This window comes from Rhincodon typus, chromosome 3 (assembly GCF_021869965.1).
Source record: "Rhincodon typus isolate 14 chromosome 3, sRhiTyp1.1, whole genome shotgun sequence".
Taxonomy (NCBI): Eukaryota; Metazoa; Chordata; class Chondrichthyes; order Orectolobiformes; family Rhincodontidae; genus Rhincodon; species Rhincodon typus.
In genome coordinates, this window is record NC_063334.1 from 106,917,564 (window position 1) to 106,943,729 (window position 26,166).

General features: G+C 42.3%; 1 protein-coding gene across 1 annotated transcript; it reads right to left on the reverse strand.

Moving 5' to 3' along the window:
• Nucleotides 1-25,063, reverse strand: LOC109928100 (solute carrier family 22 member 5-like). Its single transcript, XM_048593985.1, has 6 exons — nt 24,961-25,063; nt 24,416-24,873; nt 8,126-8,229; nt 3,981-4,135; nt 664-835; nt 1-157 (listed from the first exon to the last, which is right to left on the reverse strand). Exons 2-6 carry the CDS (start codon nt 24,797-24,799, stop codon nt 1-3), a joined length of 972 nt encoding a protein of 323 aa, XP_048449942.1. The 5' UTR covers nt 24,800-24,873; nt 24,961-25,063.
• Nucleotides 25,064-26,166: the final 1,103 nt, after the last annotated feature.

A 26,166-nucleotide genomic window follows, 5' to 3' on the forward strand; every position in this document is an offset into this window, starting at 1 on the left:
TCAATGGTTCATTACAATGGATTCTCGGTCTCCTATATTCTCAAATATCTCAGCAGTTGTTGTAATGCCATTTCTTTTAGCAGCAGCTTTTAAAATCACTGTTGCCTCTTCCACTCGACCCTGGGAGAGCAGCCATCTTGGAGATTCTGGTATGAACCTGTAAAATACAAGGGGGAATACTGTAGCAGGCAGATTAGTAAAGACTATACAAATTGAGTTCAGAGAAGGCGAAAACTTGCTCAAGTGGTTTAGTGAGGAGGAAAGCAAACCTGCAGAGAAAACATTCCCTTCTCTCACTGCTCAACCGTAGCCAAATGGATATGGTATGCTGGAACTGAGAGTGTTGTGCAATAATTTTTTAAAAAGGCTCCACTGTTGAAAAAAAAAATTGAAAGGCACAAGGTGGTGCCAAAGAGAACCATCAAAATGCCATTTGTGTTGGTCAGCAGGCAGTGGAGATCAGAAGGTCAGGGTCATTGGGTTTTGGCCGAGAGATAGGTTGACATACAAAATTAAAAGGCACCGGGATACATCCACCCCCTTCGAAAATGTATTCACTGCATTTCAGCATGAAATAAATTATCATAATTTAGGGAACTCTGTGCAATTTGAATAAACGCAAGTTACAAAATAAAACAAAACTTCACTGAAATTTAAACTCACCACCAAAGAGGAATATAAAGGATTTGTGGAAGCGATAAAGCCACCAATAACATCCGCCAGTCCCGGATAAAATACGCAAAAATCGGTAGAACAACATAACCCACTGCATAAAACAGGCAGAGGCCAACGGTTCCAAAAGCTATCCTTTCAGCTTTGCCAAGAAGTTCACTTCCTATTGAAGAGATTTATTTTTTTTAAAAAGCAAACTTGCAAACCTCAGGTGTGATAAATTGTCAATTCAAATAACAAACGAATGGAACAGAATTGCAATTCAAAAGTAAAGAGAGAAAAAAGACAAAAATTAACATGGCAGGTCCAGTGATCAGCAAGATGTAATTTATAAATGTAACTAACAACAGTCTGCATGGTGACTTTCAGAGAAGAATAGATCTCCTGTTCAGTTCTGGTTTTTCAGATTCATTACCAACATCTGACCACAAGCACTTGCAACACTCAAACGCTTTCAAGAATTTCCCATCTTCAAGTGTGTCTGATACATGATAGGGAGGTAGTTAGCTAGCCTGAAACAGCATTCAGTTCTACTCACCACTGCACTCTGAAGTCCCAGAGATTCATCATCCTGTCTGCCCTTCATGTCCCCTGATCTCCATCCCTCAAACTCCCACATCACTACTCTGAGGAGCTGAATATTTCCCCACCCTCACTCCCAACCCTGATGTTCAGGTCAGCACCCTGCCCCACCCCTCCAAGCCCTAGCTTTGCATTTTCATCTCCCAATTCTCCTCTGCCCATCTTGCCCAACCCACCTCCGCTCTCACCATGCACCTTGACCCTCTAGATTCTCAACCGCACCACATACAGTGTTCCCAGTACTCCCAGTTGGGGTGGGGGGTAGTGGGGCCAGGAGGAGATCTTCTTCATACTGCTAGTTTGAGACACCACACAGGTTACTTCGATATTATGCGTCCCATTGCAGCAAATACTCCAAAATTTCAAATCAGTGTTACTTGGTCAATATCTCAAAACATGTAATCAAAGCCTCAAGTAACTAGATTCTATTTGTTGTTAATAGGAATTAAACTCATTGAAGATCTTACTATTATCACTGTCATGGCAGACTCAGGGTGTGGGTTCTTATTTAAATCAGGTTACTTTTATCCCCCCTTTCTTCTTTCATGTGGTGTGTGTATCACTGGTAAGGTCAGCATGTGTTCCCCTTTACCATATGCCCTTGAAGAAAGTGGTTTGCTGGGCCACTTCAGAAGTCATTTGTGGGCCAGACCAGTAAGAACGCCAGACTAACAAACCAAAGAGTCAGAGTCATGTAGCACAGAAACAGACTCCTTGGTCCAACTAGTCCATGCCGAACAAGTAGTTCCCCAAACTAAACAAGTCCCATTTGCTAGCATTTAGCCCAAAACCTTCAAAAACCTTTCCTATTCAGGCAAATGCCCAAATATTGTTTAAATGTTGTAACTGCACCTGCATCTACCATTTCCTCTAGCAGTTCATTCCACATATGCACCACCATCTGTGAAAAAGTTGCCCACAGGTCCCATTTAAATCTTTCTCTTCTCACTCTAAAATTATGCTCTCTAGTTGTGAACTCCCCAAGCCTAGGAAAAAAAAATAAAATTGGCTTTTGCTATGAATCAAGTGGAAGTGATGACCTATTGCTCCTGGACTACTAATCCCACCATGGCAGATGGTGATTTAATTTCAATTCAAGAAGAAACTGGAATTATGTGCCTAATGACTTAGGGAAGGGAACTATGATGCTTACCTACATGTGACTCCAGGCCCACGGTCACGTGGTTGACTCTTAACTGTCTTCTAGACAATTAGGCATGAGTAATAAATGCTGAACTGGCTACTAATACCCGTATCCCAGGACTGAAATAAATGCGCTGAAATCCAGTGAAAGAAAAAAAGAGAGAATATGCCTTTTTCCTTGACAACGAAAAAATTCAACATCCACAAGCTTTTTGGGATTCCATTAAAGTCTAATGAAAAGACAAAGCTAATATACTTTCTCAGAGGTCAGGGCACTACCACTGTGCCACATATGCCCAAGAAATAATTAACAATGCACCAACAAGGATGGCATTCAAGTTTCTGTACGCAGAGTACAACAGATTGGCAGGTCATCTTAACCACATGACCACTTTATCATACACCAAAGTGGGTATTTTGTTTTAAATCAATTGTTCAGATGTATCATGACACATACTTGGAGCAGGTAAAATTTGAACCTGGACTTTCTGAGCCAGAGGTAGGGAGATTACCGCCATGCCACAAGACTTTCTGCAAGGTTAGCATATCCTTCCTAAGATGCAGTGATTGGAGTACCACTGCTATGGTCTAACCAGGGCTCTGTGTAGCTGAAGCATGACTTGAATAGGCATTTAAAATGAGGCAGAAAGCCAGAGATTCAGGAAGAAACAGCTCCCAAGGCATAAGGCAACTGCTGAATGTTGACTGAAATTAAGAGCAGGGATGCAGTGATACAGTGCAAAGCAAAATTCAAATTAGTAAAACAGGGTGCAAGCCTTCCAAAGTTAGTCTTTGCATCACTCTAGCTGCTAGGGAGTTAACGAAAGACTGTTGTGGACTGGGTCTTGCAATTGGATGTGGGTATCTGGATTTGGGGCAGGGTAGCAGTGTTCAATAACAAATAAAAACCGAAATTACTGGAAATGCTCAGCAGGTCTGGCAGCATACGCGCAGAGAAATCAGCATTAACTCTTCCTCAGAGTTTACTTTTAAGCAGTGTTCAATAACTTGACCTCAGCAGCATGCATAGGTGAGGCCACCACATTTAGAGATCAGGATAAGAGGTGGGTTTGGTGATGTCACTGATGTGGAAGAGGGATGTTCTGGCAATAGATCGGGCCTGGACTTTAAAAATTATCCAACACACTTTTGGTTTTATTCTCAAAGTGGAAAGTAGAGGCAGCCAGAAATCCCGTTTAGTGGGAAGGAATTACATCTGGCTAACATCCAAAGCAGAAACATTTTTCCCACCAGCCGTTTTGCCTGTACAATGCACAAAAAGGAAGAAGAGGTGAATATCGAAAACGGCGAGAATGGAATAGAACATGGAAAACCGAAAGAACTGCGGATGCTGTAAATCAGGAACAAAAACAGAAGTTGCTGGAAAAGCTCAGCAGGTCTGGCAGCATCTGTGAAGAAAAAAAATCAGAGTTAACATTTCAGGTCAGTTCTGATGAAGGGTCACCTGACCTGAGACATTAACTCTGATCTTTTCTTCTCAGATGCTGCCAGACCTGTTTTTGTTCCTGAATAGAACAAGGAAACTAATTTTGAAGCATACAGCAACTTATGAAGAATCTTACCCAAAATGAACATCACTATGTACCGTGCAATTTGGGCAAGGCCAACAATGAAGAACAAGGTAGCAAACATCTCCCAGCTCTGAGAGGTCACGAGGAGAAGGCTGGAGCCAGTGTGCACAGTCATGGATACAAACAGAATGAGTTTTCGCCCGTACCTTAATGCAAGAAAACATATCCATTTTAATAATCATTCTCCCTCACACGCAGTAGCCCAATTTGTTGCTTCTTATATCCTTTTGATCCAAGATACAGGCCAGGAATCCTTTATCCAAAAACCCCAGGACCAATTCTTTTTGGATACACTTACCCGCAAGATCATTTACTAATCATCTGTCAACCAAAAGCAAAATATTCATTTAACTCCTGGACTCATTGTACCCTGGCTTGTCAGGGAATGGGTTCACATTATCTTTATCAAAATCTGTTGGCATCTGTAAGCTAATTTTTTTCATTATCTCAGCACCAATTAGTCTTTGTTCCCATTTGTTGTTACACATACCACTTAGGTTTGTTTAGATCTTTTGAAGACCGTTCAGGGCTTTTGAAGAAAAGTTTTGCCTGAAGCTTAGGCCTGAATGAATCCAGAAGTGAAGTTAATGTCCAAAGGGCCCAAACAGATCTGCAGAAGTTAAGTTCAGACCTTTGGAAATAAGCTTCATTTTCACATCCATTTGAGTCCGTTCTGGCTAAGCCAAGTTTTCTTCCTCAAAAGGCCTGAACTCAGCATGGTCTGTTCAGGTCTGCTTTCGAAAAGGCTTTCGGTTTTTAGATCTTCTTGGTTTTTGGATGTACAGATAAAAGATACCTAACCTGTATTTTATTTTATCCTTTTGTATGAAATGTCAGATGCTGGGCTATAATAGTCACATTTCAAAACTGACATCAGAATAATAACTTTCACCTTTGCTCTTCAATCACAAAAAAACTTCAGAATTTTATGAAATACACAAAAACCTTTTTAGCGCTAAAGATGCTGACAACACTTCATTGATTGCTCTTGCCTTGTTAAATTAGTGGCGATGGACACTGCTGTTGTGAGTTTTGCCCCTAGGAAGATATTTTACCTGGTGTGGGGATACGCATGAAATTTCTTGCAACATAATCAGCTTGGATATTATAACACTGAAGAATCTGACAGACTGCTATTAAAGCTTGCAAAACCCTTGTTAGGCCACCTTTGGAGTATTGTATGCAGTTTTGGTCACCACATTACCAGAAGGACGTGGAAGCTTTGGAGAGAGTGCAGAGAAGGTTCACCAGGATATCGCCTGGTCTCGAGGGCATTGGCTATGAGGAAAGGTTAAAAAGACTAGGATTGTTTTCACTGGAAAGATGGCAGCTGAGAGGAGATCTGATAGAGGTCTACAAAATTATGAGAGGCATAGATAGGGTAGATAGTTAGAGGCTTTTATCCAGGGTTGAAGTTTCAATTACAGGGGGCCACAGGTTCAAGAGCTTCCCCACCACAGACGTCAGACTGACTGGCCTATAATTCCCTGGATTATCCCTGCTTCCTTTCTTAAACAAGGGAACAACATTGGCTAATCTCCAGTCCTCTGGAACCTCACCTGTGGTCAAGGAGGATGTGAATGTATCTGCTAATGCCTCTCGCAGTAACCTGGGATAGATCCCATCTGGCCCTGAGAACTTGTCTCCCTTAATACAATTTAGGATACCCAAAACTTCCTCCTTTAATATACTGACTCTCTCTAGAGTATTCACACATTCATCCCTAACCTCAACATCAGTCATGTCTTTCTCCTTGGTGAATACCGATACAAAGTACTTATTAAGGATCTCTCCCACTTCCTGTGGCTCCATGCAAAACTTCTCTCTTTTGTCCTTGAGGGGGCCTACTCTTTCCCTTGCTACCCTCTTTCTTCTAATATATGCATCAAAAGCCTTGGGATCCTCCTTGACCCTGTTTGCTAAAGACATTTCATGGCACCTTTTAGCCTTCCTAATTCGGTGTTTAAGTTTCTTCCTAATTTCTCTATACTCAAGGGCTTTGTCAATTTGTCAGCTTGCCTGGACCTACCATATGCTTCCTTTTTCCTTTTGACTAAGTTTACAATTTCCCTTGTCATCCATGGTTCCTGGATCCTGACATTCCTATCCTTCAGTTTTCAGGGACATGCGTGTCCTGCGCTTTAATCAATTCGTCTTTAAAAGCCTCCCACATGCCAGACGTAGATATGCCCTCAAATAACTGCTCCCAATCCACATTCTCCAGTTCCTGTCTAATTTGGAAGTAACTGGCCCCTGCACAATTAAACACCCTTACCCAAGGGCCATGACTACTCGAAATCTTATGGAGTTAATGGTCACTAAGCCCAAAATGCTCTCCTACTGAAACATCAATCACCTGTCCTGGCTCATTCCCTAATACCAAGTCTAGTAATGGCCTCTTCTCTGGTTGGATTGTTGATATTTTGTCTCAAAGAGCTCTCCTGGACACTCTAACAAATAGCTCTCCATCCGAGCCCCTGGCTCTAAGGGAGTCCCAGTCAATAAGAGGAAAGTTGAAGTCATCCACCAGAACTACCCTGCTTTTTTCACACCCATCTAGTATCTGAGAACATATCTTCTCCTCTGGCTCACATGGGCTGTTGGGAGGTCTATAGAAAACTCCCAGCATTGTGATTTCATACTTCCTATTCCTGAGCTCCACCCATAATGCCTCACTGCAAGATCCCTCCAATGTGTCCTCCCTCAACACTGCTGACATGTGATTCCTAATCAGCAATGCAACTCTCCCCACCCCTTTTGTTTCCCTTTCTGTCCTGTCTAAAACAGCGATATCCAGGAATGTTAAGCTGCCAGTCCTGCCCCTCCTTTAACCATGTCTCCGTAACTGCAATATTACCATAATTCCATGTAGTAATCCATGTTCTTCGTTCATCTTCCTTATCTGTTATACTTCTGGCATTGAAGTAAATGCACTCCAGACCTCCAGTCCCTCTGAGCCCCGCGACTTCCCTCTGCCTGCTCTTACTCTGCGCTATGCGTATCTCAGTCTCTCTTTTGTGCCCAGTCCCTGCACTTACTGGCCTATTGTTCTGGTTCCCACCCCCCTGCCACACTAGTTTAAACTCTCCCGAAGAGCTCTAGCAAACCTCCTGCCCAGACTATTGGTGCCCTTCCAGTTCAGGTGCAACCCGTCCTTCTTGTACAGGTCCCACCTTCCCCAGAATTACTAAGCTATATAAAGCAGCATGTCACACTTTAAACGAACTGCCCCAAGGCAAGATGGTGTAGGTGATCTTTATATCCGCAGGTCACATGCTATGAAACGGTGATGTTATCACAAGCATGTCTCTCAAAGGTATACTGACCATGAGACATAACATAATTGCCATTGAACTTCTCCAGTCCTTGTGTTGGTGCCCCTCCAACAAAGGCAAATATAGAATATCACTGGGTCAAAACCCTGAAAATGAAAAAGTGGTATATTCCCAAGTGAGTTCCAAAGTTGCACACAACTGTTCAGAGATTAAGCCCTGTCCGTCTAAGCAAAACCTGCATTCAAACACAGTCTAGTTTGGGGAAAAACAAACACTTGCAGTATTTAAACAGTCATGTCAAGCACGAGGTCACACAAAAGCCGTTGCTGAAACATGAGGATATCTCCAGATCTGTGGAGCCTGTGCACCATCAGAAGGTAAGTGGCAGTTATTAGTGGGAAGCACCTAGGATCCCATCCACCAATTCAACTACACTCCCTCCACTGACTGGCACCTTCTGCCAAATGTACTGCAGCAACTCACCACGCGTCCACCAACAGCACCTTCCAAACATGCGACCTCTATCACCCGGAAAGGACAATATCTAACAGATGCATGAGACTAGAACCACAAAGTCACTCTCCAAGGGAAACACTATCCTGACTTGCCATTCCAACTCTTGTCGCTGGGTGACAATCCAGGGACTCCTTCGCCAACAGAATTGCAGAATACGTACAATGTAGCTTGTAAAGATGGCTCACCACCACCTTAAAACGTAAATTGTGCATGAAACACAAATCCTGACCCTTCCAGTGGCTCCCACATCCCAAGAATCAGGATATGAAAAATATCTTTTTCTAGCTGCTGAAAGAAATTACCAAAACTAATTAATTACTTAGTGACTAAAATTAAGAATTGTACCTGTCTGAAATTTGTCCAGAGATGAATGATCCACACAGCATGCCCAAGAAAAATACTGATGCTGTGAATGGTCCTTTCCACTTATCATCACAAACAAGATTCCACTGAAAAAACAATGGAAAGTCATTAAAAACACTAAACAAAAAATAACCCAAAGAACTACAGATGCTGGAAACCAGAAACAAAAACAGAAATTGCCATAAATGTATTCTGAAGAAGGGTCACTGACCCAAAATGTTAACACTGCTTTCTCATCACAAATGCTGCCAGACCTGTTGAGTTTTCCCAGCAATTTGTCTTTTTAGTCATTAAAAGCACAATTAACCTGCATTTCTGGCACACTATTGGTTTGTTAAAAACCTGGGACTGGAAAGAATATAATGGCATTGTAACGTGTAAGAGAACAGTTTGTTTCTCGTTGCAATGGAGGCATTAATTAGTTTGCTTTTAGTCTTTAAGCTTCTAGGGGAGACAGTTCTGTTGTAATAAGGACATTAGCGTGATTGGGCTTCCTAGGTGTCTTTCAAAAGTGTGAATTAGCCAGGTGCAGAATAGACCCCAAGTGTTTTATTCTTGTACGACAACAGTGAAAACACTTCAAAAACAAAAAAAAAGTCCCAAATCATCAGCCATGTGAAATCAGCAGGTCATAAAAAACCCTATAGAAATCCAGAGATAATAGGAACTGCAGATGCTGGAGAATCCGAGACAACAAGGTGCAGGGCTGGACGAACACAGCAGGCCAAGCAGCATCACAGGAGCAGAGAGGCTGACGTTTCGGGCCTAGACCCTTCATCAGAAAAGGGGGAGGGGAAGGGGGTTCCGAAATAAATAGGGAGAGAGTGGGAGGCGGATAGAAGAGGGATAGAGGAGAGGAAACAAACAGGTCGAAGAGGCGGGGATGGAGCCAGTAAAGGTGAGTGTAGGTAGGGAGTTAGGAAGGGGATAGGTCAGTCCAGGGAGGACGGACAGGTCAAGGGGGCGGGATGAGGTTAGTAGGTAGGAGATGGGGGTGCTGCTTGAGGTGCGAGGAGGGGATAGGTGGGAGGAAGAACAGGTTAGGGAGGCAGGGACTGGTTTTGGGATGCGGTAGGGGGAGGGGAGATTTTGAAACTTGTGAAATCCACATTGATACCATTGGGCTGCAGGGTTCCCAAGCGGAATATGAGTTGCTGTTCCTGCAACCTTCGGGTGGCATCGTTGTGGCACTGCAGGAGGCCCAGGATGGACATGTCGTCTGAGGAATGGGAGGGGGAGTTGAAATGGTTCGCGACTGGGAGGTGCAGTTGTTTATTGCGAACCGAGCGTAGGTGTTCTGCAAAGCGGTCGCCGAGCCTCCGCTTGGTTTCCCCGATGTAGAGGAAGCCACAGCGGATGCAGTATACCACATTGCAGGTGAACATCTGCTTGATGTGGAAAGTCTTCTTGGGGCCTGGGATGGGGGTGAGGGAGGAGGTATGGGAGCAGGTGTAGCACTTCCTGCGGTTGCAGGGAAAAGTGCCGGGTGTGGTGGAGCTGGAGGGGAGTGTGGAGCGGACAAGGGAGTCACGGAGAGAGTTGTCCCTCCGGAAAGCAGATAAGGGCCACAACGATGCCACCCGAAGGTTGCAGGAACAGCAACTCATATTCCGCTTGGGAACCCTGCAGCCCAATGGTATCAATGTGGATTTCACAAGTTTCAAAATCTCCCCTCCCCCCACCGCATCCCAAAACCAGTCCAACTCGTCCCTGCCTCCCTAACCTGTTCTTCCTCCCACCTATCCCCTCCTCCCACCTCAAGCCGCACCTCCATCTCCTACTGACCAACCTCATCCCGCCCCCTTGACCTGTCCGTCCTCCCTGGACTGACCTATCCCCTTCCTAACTCCCTACCTGCACTCACCTTTACTGGCTCCATCCCCGCCTCTTCGACCTGTTTGTTTCCTCTCCACCTATCCTCTCCTCTATCCCTCTTCTATCCGCCTCCCACTCTCTCCCTATTTATTTCGGAACCCCCTTCCCCTCCCCCTTTTCTGATGAAGGGTCTCGGCCCGAAACGTCAGCCTCTCTGCTCCTGTGATGCTGCTTGGCCTGCTGTGTTTGTCCAGCCCTGCACCTTGTTGTCTACAGAAATCCATGTTTTATTGGGAATGAAACTATAGCTCAGGACACACACATCTGATTCTCTGTGGTTTGATCAATAAGACATGGATTTGACAGAGTACACAATTGTACTTTCCAACAAGATTAAAGAAAAGGAGCAGGTCATTTGGGGGAAGCCAGTTTTAGCACTCTATTCGGTATGATGGAAATTGCAGTTACTGACAGCACATCACAGAGACCATTTGTTCATGTTATAGATGTGGTTAATCTTGATCTACAAATCCAATTGTAAATTTTTACTTGTAAGACTCGGGGTGGGGCAACGGCTTTTTGGCACGATTGCTCATTCTGTACAGACTTAACAGACCTTCCATCAACAAGATTGTTTAAGGATACAGACTTCTCCATTTAGCTCTGTTATCTCTCATACTAACATATATGAACCATCTGTATCCAACCCAGTGAAGTGGAATTCTGACCAACATGCTCATGGTGCTTTGCAAGATGTTCAGCTGCTGCAGCAAGATCTTATGCAGCAAAACATGCTTTGCTTTTAGTTGCTTTGTGCAATGCCTATACGTTGCCCACGGCCAAAGTGAAAACGTACACAAACCAGTGCCCGATAGACTTTGAGTTATGTCGACGCGAATATCAGCGCATTCTCCAGCACCTGTGGCTGACCCTGGGGAACACAGCTTGCTTTCACTAGCTGACATCAACATCCAACATGGTATTGTTGGAGACAATACTCCAAAAGAAAGCAAAAATTTGAAATGTGATATTGTCAGATGGGGGGCTAGTTAGCTCAGTTGGTTGGATGGTTGATAAAAACCAAAAGAACTGCGGATGCTGTAAATCAGGAACAAAAACAAAGTTGCTGGAAAAGATCAGCAGGTCTGGCAGCATCTGTGGAGGAGAAAACAGAGTTAACGTTTCGGGTCTAGTAACGTTTCGGGTTCGGGCTCTGAGGAAGGGTCACCTTCTTTTTATAAGAAAGCTGCAATTAGCGCCAAATAGCTAGAAATAAAGTACAGTAGCACTACATCACTGCCAAGTGACAGGCTGACTGTCACAAAAATGGCAGCGCCCATACATTGTTGAAAAGTCAGGTAGAGTATCTGTGGATTGGAAGGCAGGATGATAGAATTTGATATTTTGAAAATGATCGGGGTGGGGGGGGCAGCAAGGGAAAGAGTGCGTGATCCCCTTAAAAGATGATGTGTTTTTTCTAGGCTTGGAGATTGTTTTTTTTTAAATGTGCAGGTGCACAGAGAGCTCCTGAAATTGAAACATTTATATCAAAAGGCTGTATGGTTAGCAACACAGGCGGTAGTTTGTTTTGTTATTAAGGCAACCTGTTTGAAAATCGACCAATTAATTTAAACCAGGCACTTAAGAGACTAAATAAACAATTAAATTTAAATCTGATGGTTTTGACAACATTGGACCAATCCTTTGTAAGAAATTAACAGTAGGTAATCAAGGGTATAAAACAAGAGGTTATTTGAAAATCAGTGTGAGAGCAACTGCCACCTGTTAGAGTTAACAACCAGCAGCCCTAAAGAGAAAATCACTGGCTCTTTCAGAATTCTCTAAGCTCTCAGAAAACTATCTAAACTAAAGGTACACTGGCACTCTTAGCTAATATTACTGACACAAGAATTCAATGGAGAAAGGCATTCCTGACTGAAGATCAGCGGAGAGGGTGTGGAGCATTCCGGAGGACATATCCTGGCTATAATTTCGAGAGATTAAGTTTTAATTTTTTTTTTATAATTTTGGTTTATATAAGTAGGACTTGTATTTATTAGAACGGCACACCATTAGAATTTTGTTTTATTCCACAATAGCTAGTAGTTAAGGGGGTTTGGTTTGGTTGGTTAGTAGTCCTGTTAATATGTTCACTGTTAGAGTTAGATAAATAAATTACTACTTGTTGATTACAGAGTGATTGAAAGGATTTCATTTCAATTAACAACTCCTTTATAACTGATTGGGAGTGAGAGGCACCCCAAAAGTTATACCACTTTTCAAACTTCTTTTAACAGATTATAGGGAGAAGCGAGTTTTTCTGGGTTTTAGTTATCAGAAGGGGAGGGTCGACCTCCACTTCATAACAATATTCACAAATTCCTGAGCCCCCCCCCAGCAATATAAGAATGGTGTGACAGCTGACTATCGGCGCATGCACAGCTCTGGCTACCATCTTCAGTGTTGGAAACACACTGTCCGAGACAGAGAGTGGTGGAAAGTAAGAATACAAGAGAAAACCAATGAGAAATATATTAAATGTTTCTACATGTAAATCTTTTCTGCACCCTTTCAAATTTAATACCATCTTTCCTATAGCGAGGAGACCAAAATTGAACACAGCATTCCGAAACCAATTTCCTATACAGCCACAACACGACCTCCCGACTCCTGTATTCAATGCACTGACCAATAACGGCAAGTAAACCAAACTCATTCTCCACTATCCTGTTGACTCCACTTTCAAAGAACTATGAACCTGAACTCCAAGGTCACTTTGTTTGGCAATACTCGCCAGGACCTTACCATTAAGTGTATAAGTTTTGCCCTGATTTTCCCTCCCAAAATGTGGCACCTCACAGTTACCTGGATTAAACTCCATTTGCCACTCCTCGGTCCATCTGATCAAGGTCCCATTGTATTCTGAGGAAACCTTCTTCACTGTCCAGTACACCACCAATTTTAGTGTCACCTGCAAATTTACTAACCATACCTCCTATATTCACATCCAGATGTTGAGATTGGGGAATTAAACAATGGCAGCTGGAGCTGAAGGTTACAATCTGATCAGCCACGCTATTTAAAATGGCTCGAGAAGCCAAATGCCCTACTTCCATACATGGGAAAACACTAGGAACAGCAATGGGCTATTAAACTTGGAACTGATGGCCTGCATCCTAGGGTCTTAAAAGAAGTGGCTGCAGAAATAGCAGATGTGTCCCTTTTTAATTTCCCAAATTAATGCATTAGATTTTGGATTGGCAAACTGGAATGCAAGACGTTTATTCAAGAAAGAAGGGAGACAGAAAGCAGCAAACTAGAAACCAGTTAGCCTGACATCAGTCATCAGGAAAAATACTAGAAGCCATTAATGAAGGAGGAGCAGGACATTTAGGAAACAATTATACATTCAGGCAGATTCAACAGTGTTGTAAAAGGAAAATAAAAGAAAAATTGTGTTTCAAGCAAGGATTGGGAACATTAAGCCCCTTGAATCTGCTCCATCATTAGATGAGATCGTAGCTGATGTGATTGTGATCTTAACGTCACAGTCTTGCCTACCTCCCCCATAACCATTGACTCCCTTGATTAGACCTGACTCAGCCTTGAGAATATTCAGCGACCCAGTATTTGGTGCTCTTGAGGAAGAGAGTTCCACAGACTAAACAACCCTCAAAGAATCATCCTCTTCTGTCTTAAATGGGATATTCCCCTTTTTTATGGAGCTTAGTCTCCTAGCTCCAGCCTTACCCCTGTAAGAAGCAGCATCCTCTCAGCATTTACCCTGTCAAATCCACTCAGGATCTTGTGTTTCAATAAGATCATCACTCATATTTCTCAATTCCAACGGGTAGAGGCGTAACTTGTTCAACCCTTTCTCCTAACCCAAACCCTTTCATCCCAGGAATCTCTCAGATCTTCTCTGAACTCCTCCTGTGATTATATCCTTTAAGTAAAAGAAGAACAAAACAATACACTGTACTCTGGATGTGGGCTCACTAAGGCTATGTACAGCAAAGCAATACTTTCTGACTTGTACATCCATTTTCCTTGCAATAATCGACAACGTACTTATCACTTATTGTGTCTACATACCAGTCTGGTGATTCGTGGCATAGGATACCCCCAGATCTCCTTGTATTACCTAGTTTTGCAAACTTTCTCTAATTAAATAGCATTCTGTGTTTTATTCAAAATTCTCCTTGCTAAAGGGGACATATTCACTTTTCAAACATTCACCTGCTTAACCTTATCTAAATCACTCTGCAGCCTAGTTACGGTTCACTTTCCTCCAACAATCTTTCCTACCTACCTTTGTGTTGTCAGAAAATGTAGCTACCAGTCAAATTATTGATAGACAGATACATGAGAGATCTTTGAGCAAAGAACAACCCAGGGTGGATAAAAGGGAAGCTGAAGATGTAATGTACTTAGATTTCCAACAGGCAGTCGATAAAGTGCCACATAAAAAGACTACAACCTTAGAGAAGAGCTTGTGGGATGTGATGAGGTGGTGTGAAACATTAGCATGGAACAATTGGTGGGCAAACGGATAGGAAAGAAAGTTGGCATCAATGGCTCTTTTACAGTTTGACAGCTAGAAATTCGTAGAGCTACAAGGATCAGTAGCCAAATGATACTAGGTGTTATGAGCAAATTAAGAATAAGTCCAAAAAAATACACAAATAATTCAGAGACTGATCACTAAAAGACAGCAGAAGGTGTGACCGTTACATGGGACGGTGCCAGTGGCATTGACATTGGTAGCTGAACAGTGAGTTAAGATCCTTACATTTTTTGCAGGTTGACTGTAATTTGTTTGTCCTGGTTGTTTTTTAACAGAAGCTGACTAGCAGCATGCAGAGTGACAGAGTGTACTTATCCCCTTTCTACCAAAAGCGCAGGAGCTTTTGATGGCTGTTCTCAAACTGTGACCTTCACTGCATACTAGTACACTAGACCACTGACACACAGATGAGGGGATGCAGTTGGATTTTAACCCATTATGTTGCATTTCCCTGGAATGGCAAATCAAGTAGGCAGAAGATGACTTCTTGCTGAAAGGGAGTTGGGTCGTCAGTCTCTCACTATCTCTTCCTTCTTCCTCGTTCTGTTTGAAGTTTTCCTGACTCTGTAGAGTGTAACATTTCATGGGTCCACACAGGACTCTGCAAGACAGTGGATGCAATTTACATTCTGTTATGATTCCGACAGAAGGAATACACTGGAAATCAAGTCCCACTACTCCATGAGGTGTATAAATTGTAAATGTCTTATTCAATCACAATAATGGATGATTCATTTCTCTTCATTACTGTTATGTGGAACAATAAAAGCAGACTTGCACCAGGTATCTTCAACAAACTTTATAACCTGTAACTTGTTTAGTAGAAACAAACTTCTGCTTTAAGCACATGCTAAACCAATCAACTAAGCTACGATGTATAATTTAAAAATATTGCTAACATAACCATATCCATACACAGACTGGACAAGACACTCAACTCTGCAGAGAAATTAATGGTGGAAAAATAAGCAAAACCCTATTGAACAGGAGTCCAAACTAAAACTGAAACAATATGTGGTACTATCACTTTGCTAAATGGGATAGACTTGGAACAGATCTAGCAACTTGAGACTGGCCATCTGGGAGGCACTATAAGCCAATAGCAGCAGCAGAATCATACTCCAAAGCAGTCTACAACCTCATGGTCTGGCAGGTCCCCCACTTTACCACTACCAGGGAATGAAAGCTGGTTCAATGAAGAGTGCACAAGGACATTCCAGCAGCAGGTCCACTGCTACCCATGCAGGGAAGATGAAAATTTATCTGAATATTTGGGGGACATAAGCTGCATTTGACTTATGGTTTTAAAAAAGGTACTCCTTTCACCATAAATCAAAATTACTTAAATCTTTAGCTGATCTGCTGAACACTGATCATTCACGAGAGTCTGTCAATAGATAAATTCTCTTCTGATTTTCTTTTCTTTTCCCATTGACTTGGTTGTAATTAACTTGCTATTTCAAGATAAATGCATTCAGTACATTTGCCTCATCCACTCAGGGCAAAATAAAAGATCCAGCCAGATTAAATAACTAATCTCTGGAATTTATTTCTCGTCTTCTTGTGACAACTCATTAAAATAAATAAAACCCATTCAATGGATCTGCTGTATCCCAAGCAACTGTAACAGCTTTGTCCAATTTAACAGTTAATACCTGTTCTTTGACCTTCCTACAAGGAGAATAATTGACGCACTAATACACAATCCAACTTCAGCTTATCAATTCAAAGAACACAGTTTACCACACCTCTTTTCATTCCCCCTCCCAATCACATTTTGCAATGTACTTAAGCAAGTTTCTTTTGAAAGAAACAGCGTTAAATTGGATCTCAGTTTTGGTTTGTTTCTCCTTATTCTCGCATGAAGTACATCAAAGACTGCAGATTAATCAGAGTTATACCATTTTAAAATCTTTTAATGCAGAGGAGATTTGGGCTTCATTGCCTAAGCCAAAATGTGTTGCCCATCCCTAGACGCACCTGAAGAGGTGGTGTGGTCTGCCTTCTTGAACAGTTGCAGTCCATGTGCTATAGGTAGACCTACTGTGCTCTCAACGATTTTGATCCAGCAACATTGAAGGCACAGCAAATATATTGGTGAATGGTGTATGGCTCGGAGGAGAACTTGCCGGTACCTGTCAACACCCATCAAGATTAAACCACTGGCACTTCAAGCTGCTTCTCACAAACCCTTTGACAGCGGGACCAATTTCTCAGTACAAAGTCAATGATTGAAATATTTCTCTTTAATCAGTGCGTAAGATAATAAAAGCTGTGAAAAGTTCAGCCAACATCTTCCAATTGGCGCTCGGATCATCCAGCACATACAAAATCATCATTTATTGCTAATCCAGGTAACTTGCACGTTTAATTTGTATCGAACCCAGATGCCCCTCTGCTGCATCTACATCATCTACTTGTAGCATTCATTTTCAAAGCAAATATACACTTACCAACTTTTCAATTACATGTGACACTTAACTCCCAATCGTACTTCTTATACTTGCTTTGCAGAATAATTTTGGAACATAACAGAATTTAATTGATGCTCTCGAGCTGGTAAGAATTACAGGTTAATCTTTCCCTTACCACCATGCAAATAGCTTAAAACATGGACAAATAATTCTAAGAATCCTATCCAGAGATTTATTACAGCTCAGACAGTTTCTGGCAGCACCTTCCAAACCTGCAACCTCTACTACCCAGAAGGATGGTGCTGCAGATACATGGTAACATCACCTGACAGGTCCTGTCCAAGCCTCTCACCACCCGGACTTGGAAATACATCCTTCCCAAGCTCGGGGTTAAATTTCTGGAAGTCCCCACAAAGTAGCACTGAGTATACCTACCCCTGACGCGCTGCAGTGGCTCATGAAGGTAACTTCTCAGGGGCAATTAGGGATGGGAAACAAAGGATGACCCAGTGATGCCCAAATGGAGTGAATGAATAAAATTTAAAATAGAGTCATAGAGTAATAAAGATGTGCAGCATGGAAACAGACCCCTCGGTCCAACTCGTCCATGCTGACCAGATATCCTAAATAAAGTCCCACATGCCAGCATTTGGTCCATATTCCTCTAAACCCTTCCCACTCATATACCCATCCAGATGCCTTTTAAATGTTGTAATTGTGCCAACCTCCTCCACTTTCTCTGGCATTTCATTCCATTCACACAGAGGATGGTGCATGCAAAGGTTGCCCCTTAGGTCCTTTTTAAATCTTTACCCTCTCACCTTAAATTTATGCCCTCTAGCTTTTGACTCCCCTACCCCAGGGAAAAGACTTTGTTTATTTACCCTATCCATGCCCCTCATGATTTTATAAACCTCTGTAAGGACACCCTCAGTCTTCGATGTTCCAGGGAAAATAGCCCCAGCCTTTTCAGCCTCTCCCTACAGCTCAAACCCTCCAACCCTGGTACATCCTTATAAGTCTTTTCTGAACCCTTTCAAATTTCGCAACATCTTTCCTATAGCAGTGAGACCAGAATTGCGCATAGTATTCCAACAGTGGCCTAACCAATGTCGTGTACAGCAGCAACATGACTTCCCAACTCTTATACTCCATGCATTGACCAAAAAAGGCAAGCATACCAAACACCTTCTTCACTCTCCTATCTACATGTGAATCCACTTTCAAATGAAAATATCAGCCGACACAGTCAAAATAAATCCACTGTTACAAGAATACCACACCTCCACTCCCTCCTTGACCCATCACACTGCAGGTATAACGCAGTGCACCTCAAATTCAAATCTGCTCTTTAGATGAACTTGAAATACAGAGGTCGCAATAGCTAGAATATGCTTAACGTGAATCTCTTCAAGGCACATAATCAAACCAGCAAACCATTCAAGTGATGTCGACACTTAAACATCAGCCATCAAAGATTATTCTTCTTCAAAATGTCCCTTCATCACACAAACATTCAGGAGCAGAATTTCCGATTTTTAACTATTTGAAAATATTGCAGAACATTAAAAGTTACTTAGGAATGTTTTAGCTTTAAACTGCGATCAGATGTTTAATCAAAAGAAAATCAAAGACATCTTTGGGAAAAGGTAATGACCACGACTTGCTGTTATTCATACTAAGAAGTCAAACAGTATCAATCATGGAAAAAAAAATCAATTTTGACACTGCTGAGAATGACAGGGTCTTTTTGTGCTTGCATTTTCAAAGCTAGATGTGGAATTTATTTTGCAAGTAGAAGTCAGACATTAAAACTATTCTCAATTTCTTGCAACAGAGTGCGGAATTTGGTGGAGATAACAATGAAGATTTACACAACAACCATGCTTTATGTTTAGAATCCCAAAACATTTTACACACAGTTCCAGTTAGCTACTGCTTAGTCGCGAACCCCACTATCCCTACCACCTTTCTCCAGAGCTGCTAAACTACAGATTATTTTCCATCAAAAGCATGTTTGATAGCACTCCCTCTTCTGAGTGAGGGTTAGGGACTGGAGTTCTGAGTTCTCAAATGAATGGATTTTCTTCTCCAATTTGCATCATAGCTGGGTCGTGCCCTTTGAGAGGGAGTGCTTAAGGCAGTTCAGCACTACGTTCAAAGATGACTAGCACGCAAAAATGCTGCCTTTGGGAGCAATGCCCTCATCCCTAAAATTCATTTTAAAATAAGCTTTTCTTTTAAAAAGAGCATTCCTGAACTTGAATTAAACCCTCAAAGCGTAGATTCTCCAACGCACATCTCACATTTTAAAATTTAGAACAGTGGAAAAGAAACTTGTCACACGTATGAGAGAGCATGCCTGCCCAAAGCAGTGTTAATGAACTCTCAAAACTGTTGTTTCAGGCATATTACAGCTGCTTCATCAATGGCCTTCCCTCCATCAGAAGGTCAGAAGCAGGGATGTTCGCTAACGATTGTATAATGTTCAGCACTGCTCGCAACTCCTCAGATACTGAGACGGTCTACGTCCGGGATTGGGAAGCAAAGGATAACTAAAAGAGCAATAGTTGGGCTGGGCAAGGTAAATAAAATATCAGGGCAAGCTAGCTAATGTTATGGACCAGACCAAACCCTTTCAAAATATATTAACGAGATAGCCCAGATGCTAACTTTTTCTTATTTTAAAGGCAAGAGTCAGGCATTGCATTCCAGGCACAATTCAACTGGTCTAGGTGCTAAATTTGAAGCAAAACACACTTATACACTATAGTTAAAATACAACAAAAAAATGAAGGATTTTGAATAACATAACTCTATTGGAAGACTTAGCAGAATAACAGAATATTAACTAATACGAATTAACTGTTTCAATACAGTAACATCCCATAAACGCACCCTCAGAAAAAGGCAAGTTCAGAAAAGTAGATTGTCTCACAGGCAACTCTCCAGTCCAGGAAGAAAATATCAAGAGAAATCTCTGAGACAGAGAGTAGCAAGGAGAGATGTACTTCAGCTTCCATCCAGCTTTAAGACCCAGCAGCAACTGCTACTGAAAACTAAAACTAAAAATCCTGGTTCTGTGGGAGCTTGACCCCATCCATTCAAGCTGCTTCTATTGTCCCAACCTCTTGAAAAATACCAAGGCCTCACAAGCTGTTTACCCCATAGGCTTTCAATAGATAGCTCTACAACTCAGTCTTAAAACGTCTCTTCAAAGAAAAAGGACAAAATACACCTCTTAAAGCCATAGTACTGTCACACTAGCAACATAAAAAAAATTGCAAGAGTTTTTTTTAAGATATATAAATGGTAAGACAGGGGCAAGAGTGGACATTGGACCGCTGGAAAATGAGGCTTGAGAAATAGTAATGGGGAACAAAGAAACGGCAAAGCAACTGAATAGGTTCTTTGCATCACAGCATACCAGAACTTCGAGAGAGTCAGGAACAGAAGTGGATGTAGTGGCCATCCTAAGGTGGTGTTTCACAAGCTGAAAGGTCTGAAAGCAGATAAATCACCAGGACCAGTTGGACTACACCCCAGAGTTCTGAAGGAGATAGCTGAAGAGATAGTGCAGGCATAGCTGGTGATCTTTCAGGAATCACTGGAGTCAGGGAGGATCCCAGAGAACTGGAAAATGGTTAATGTAATACTCCGTTTAAGAAAGGACGAAGGCAGATGATGGGAAATTATAACCTGGTTAGCCTGACTTCAATCGTTTGTAAGATTTTAGAACCCACAATTAAGGATGAGATTGAGGAGGATTTGGAAGTGCACCATTAAATAGGGCAGAGTCAGCATAAGTCAACAGGAGGTCATGCTTGACAAATCTATTAAAATTCTTTGACAAATCTATTAGAATTCTTTGAGGAGTTAATGAGCAATTTAGACAAAGGACGGCCAGTCGACATGATCTATTTAGATTTCCAGAAGGCATTTGACAAGTTGCCACATGGAAGGTGTTACGGGCAAGGTACTGGCATGAACAGAGGACTGGCTGACTGGCAATGGCCGAGAGTGGGGATAAAGGGGTCTTTTTCAGGATGACAGCCAGTGACTACTGGAGTTCCACTGAGGTCAGTATTGGGACAACTATTCCCGTTATACATGAACGATCTGGACAAAGGAAATGAGGGCTTCGTGGCTAAGTTTGCAGATGACACAAAAATAGATGGTGGGACAAGTGGTGTTGAGGAAACTGGGAGACTGCAGAATGACTTGGACTGTCTAGGAGAGTAGGCAAAGAGGTGACAGATGGAATACAATATGAGAAAGTATGAGGCTATGCACTTTGGCACGAAGAATAGAGGCATACACTATTTTCTAAATGGGGAAAGGACTCAGAAACCAGATACATAAAGGGACTTAGGAGTCCACGTTCAGAACTCTGTTAAGGTTAACATGCAGGTTCAATTGGCAGTTAGGAAAGCAAATGCAATGTTAGTATTCATTTCGAAACGGCTAGAATACCAGAGCAGGGATGCACTGCTGAGGCTGTATAAGGCTCTGGTCAGACCGCATTTGGAATATTGTGAACTGTTTTGGGCTCCATTACTATGGAAGGACATGCTGGCATTGGAGAGGATCCAGAGGAGGTTTACAAGAATGATCCCAGGGATGAAAGGCTTCTCATTTGAGGAGCGGTTGAGGACTTTGGGTCTGTTCTAAATGGAGTTTAGAAGGATGGGGGGTGGAGGATTGCATTGAAACTTACAGGATTCTGAGAAGCCTGGGTAGAGTGGACATAGAGAAGATGTTTCAACTAGGAGAGACTAGGACCTGAGAGCTAAGCCTCAGAATGAAGGTACAACCCTTTAGAACTGAGACGAGGAGGAATTTCTTCAGCCAGAGGGTGGTTTATCCATTGAACTCATTGCCGCAGAAGGCTGTGGAGGCCAAGTCATTGACTGTGTTTAAGGCAGAGATAGATGGTTAGTAAGGGGATCAAGGGTTACAGAGATACAGCAAAAGAATGGAATTGAGAAACATATCAGCCATGATCGAAGGGCGCAGTTAACTCAATGGGCCAAATGTCCCAATTCTGCTCCTATATCTTATGCTTTGGGTTGGCAAGTAACATTCATGTCAGGCAAAGACCATCTCTCGTGCCCCTCGACCTTATGATCACTGAAATCCCCAGTATCAACATCCTAGGGATTACCATTGATCAGAAACTGAACTCCACCAGCCATAAAAATACCATGGCTATTGGCTTATGACTAAGGGCAGGAATTTTGTGAATTTAATTCACTTCCTGTCTCACTGCGGCCTGCCCACCGTCGACAAGGCACATTCAGGAGGTGTGAAGGGAGTCAGTTAGCTAGATGGCTGGTTTGCGAGGAAGGGCGATACCAACAGAGTAGGTTCAATTCCCACACTGCGATGGAAAACATGAAGATCTGTCCTTCTCAAACTTGAGGACCTTTTTGGTAGTGTCTCTGTCTCTGAACCAGGAGGCCCAGGTTCAAGGCCCAACTGCTCCACAGGTACGTATTGACATTTCTGAACATTAGGATTTTTTTTTATAAAGAGGAGTGCAAAGGAATACTCGAGTGGAAGAATATAGCCGCAACAGCATTCAAGATGCTTAGCACCAAACAGGAGAAAGCAGCCTGCTTCACTGGCACTCCATCCACCACTCCCTTCACCACTGATGCACTATAACGTCAATGGACTCCATCTACAAGATATACTGCTGTAACTCACGCAGGCTCTTTCAACAACACCTTCCAAACCTGTGACCTCCAACACCTGGAAGGACCAGGGCAACAAAATACATGGAACACCACCAAGTCTCCCTCTAATCCACTCACTTTCTGATTTGGAACTATATGACCATTCCTTCACTGGCACCAAGTCAAAATCAATTTTGCAATTCAAGCTCATCACCAGCTTCTCAAGGGTAGTTAGGAATGGGAAATAAATTCTGGCTTTGCCAGGACACCCAGATCTCAAGAGAGAATATTTTTAAAATGCTTGTCACGACGGCTTTTCAGAAAAACAGAAGTAGATTGTGATAACGCTACATCTGCACTGTGGAATACTGTTAGCGGGATTATTTAAATCAGTCGGGGTTAATTATTTTTAAAGATTTTCACCTAAATTGTTTAAGGTTTAAATTAATTGCTATAAACTACGAATTAAGTGTTTCACATCATGATTATTTCTTATTGGTGGACAAGTGTTCAAGACTCATTGAGTCAAGAATATTATTAGCGCCAGCAAGTACACATCATTATCTAGCTTCTACACTTAAAATCTTTCAATTTCTTTAACTGGTAATATTTGCATTTTAAAACTTCCAAGGTAAGATTCAGAATGGACTGGGAACAGGGCAAACAGAGATTAGGAATGGATTTTCTCTCTATCCCAAAACCAACCTAACCCTCAAATACAGTCATATCACAACATGCCTTCCCTAGAAATTCCGTTCCTAATGTGGGGTATGCAGGGTAGATTGATCTTACAGTCATAGTCATACAGCATGGGAACAGACCCTTTGGTCCAACTATTCCACACCAACCACGTTCCCAAACCAAGCTAGTCCCAAATACCCGCATTTGGCCATATCCCTCCAAACCTTTCCTTTTCATGAAATTATCCAAATGTCTTTTAAATTTTATAGCTGTACCAGCATCCACCACTTCCTCTGGCAATTCATTCCACATACTAGCCAATCTCTGTGTAAGATAAAAAGTTACCCCTCATGTCCTTTCCACATCTTTCACCTCTCTCACATTTAAAAAAAACCTCGAAGGTCACACTTCCATCTCCTATGCTCCAATGAAATAAGTCCCAGCCTATCTTTATAACTCAAACTCTCCATTCCCAGCAAGATCCTGATAAATCTTTTCTGAACTCAAATAGGTCGGCACAACATCATGGGCTGAAGGGCCTGTACTGTGCTGTGCTGTACTGTTCTATGTTCTATGTTCTAATGGCATCATGGGTCAACCCACAGCAGGTGGACTGCAGCGGTTCAAAAAGGCAGCTCGTCACCACCTTTTCAAGGGCAACTAGGAACGGACAATAAAACGCTGGCCAGCCAGTGATGCCCACATCCCACAAATGAATTTAAAAAAGCAGCTCCATCCTTAGATTTTCCTCCCTCCCCCACCCACAAAATAACATACAAATCACTAAATGCCCACAAGGCCCTCCTGACAATGTTCTGATATCTTTGGTTTCCTGCCCACTAGACAAAACTCAATTTCTAGCATTTTAAGATCCTGAATATAGGCCACTGGACCCTAGGAAGTCTTCCCTGCAGTTCCAGGGAACTAAACCTCTCAAAATATTGCCTGAAATCTAGAGACCTCACTCCCATTTCAAATCCAACAGAAGCTGAAGAAGTCCATGTCCTAGTAACCCCAATCTGCCCAGCAGCATTGCTCTTCTGAACAGAAAATCATTTAACAGCAAACTTATGGGGATCAGTTAGTCGTCTTAAAAAGACATTGAAAAATCTCTTACCTCACTGACAATAGTAGAGATGTACCTGTCTGTACTGTACACCCAGCCGTTAATACAGGGCTCTATTTCACGTGCTGTGTCACTGGAGCGGTCTCCTATAATAGTTTTGAATTTGGTGCACCGACTGTACACTTGCTCACCATCCCTTTCTTCAATAGGGATCCGTAGACTCAGGTTCGGAGAAGACTTACTTTCTTCGAAGGTGCTATTTGGAGAGTCGGGCAGGCGGCAGTGGTGCTGCGGGGTGTCTCCCACGAACACCATACACAGACTAGTGTAACCGTTCGGGATGATGATGACACTCAGCAAGAAGAATATTGTTTTCTGGAAAGGACCCCACGCCCCTAGGAAGGCAGTCAATTCATCATAATCTTGCACGTCCATCCTCACAAAATATGTGACCCTCCCGGGACAACCGCCAGTCCCAATAAATCATGCGAAGAACAAGCTCTTCGAGTCTGCAGAAGCAAAGACAACGTTAATGAATAATGTTTTAATCAAAACTTGTCAACCACAGCAACTTCTTCCAATGCAAATTCAAACACCTTTCACAACACGTCTCCTGGCTCTGTTTAGATGCGCACGCGCGCAGGGGTGAAATAGCAACAAGGAATTTTGATACTTTTCTCTGACCACGTGCTTGAAGCTGCTTTAAAGAAAACTTGAATCAGAGATAGTAGGAACTGCAGATGCTGGAGAATCCGAGACAACAAGGTGCAGGGCTGGATGAACACAGCCTTCGGGTCTAGGCCCGAAACGTCAGCCTCTCTGCTCCTATGATGCTGCTTGGCCTGCTGTGTTCATCCAGCCCTGCACCTTGTTGTCTCGGATTCTCCAGCATCTGCAGTTCCTACTATCTCTGTGTAATAGGCTAGAGTGTCTATCTCCATTATAGTTGGGTTTAATGTGATCAGTCATAAGGAAATACCAATTGCCTAGCACTTCAGGTAATGCAGTTTCTTACCAGTCTCTACTCTGGAGGAAATGAACAAACATTCCCGCAGACAACAAAACAATATATTCTTTACCAAATGAATCCAAAGGAAAATCAAACCTTGAATTTTACAATTGATGTAGTTTCCCTTGTGTCTGCCAATGCCAATACGTTCTCTGCCCTAATGGGAATTCACTTCAGGCATGTAGATTTCCTTGTGAATGTGAAGTTTATTCCAAAGCAGGTCAACATTTTTTTTTTAATGTTGACCTCTCTGCCTATCTGGAAATCGATTGTTCCCCAGTCCTGAACACGAATGGCTTCAGTTTAGAGACTGGATGATTTTTCATTTCAACTGGAACAATACATACATTGTCCAAAAAATCTTGCTTAAATAACGAGGTGAACCTCATGCAATATTTTATGGCCGAAAGGGACATAATTCTCAGACACGATGATAGTACCTGATACCTTCCTAATTGGCTGATCAGGACCCAAATCCAAATATGACATTGCTCTGTATGTAGACATGATTATTGACAGGTAATTCCAAATTAAAGCCTTAGTTTTTCTGTTACTAAAATTAATGAATTCATCATTTGAACCATTGTGTTAATTAGTTGTTGTAATAAGTTTTTGACAAGGAAGAATTGATTGCACCCAGCCTCCAGGCCTCTCTCTGCTGGCTGATTTCGTCTGCTCATCATGCTGAAATAACTTTTTTTTAGCCTTATATTTAGAATTATTATCTAGGATGAAATTGGATATCTTAGCCTTTCACCACAACCTATGTGTCTTTTTCCTTTGACTTTAGATT

What these genes read in the sequence shown, in the direction of transcription:
- LOC109928100 (XM_048593985.1), bottom strand. Translation starts at nt 24,799, where the DNA reads ATGGACGTGCAAGATTATGATGAATTGACTGCCTTCCTAGGGGCGTGG. An exon ending in TCTCTACTATTGTCAGTGAG is followed by an intron (nt 8,230 to 24,415) that starts GTAAGAGATTTT and finishes TTGTTTTTTCAG; the next exon opens with TGGAATCTTGTTTGTGATGA. An exon ending in CATAGTGATGTTCATTTTGG is followed by an intron (nt 836 to 3,980) that starts GTAAGATTCTTC and finishes TCTCTTCAATAG; the next exon opens with GAAGTGAACTTCTTGGCAAA.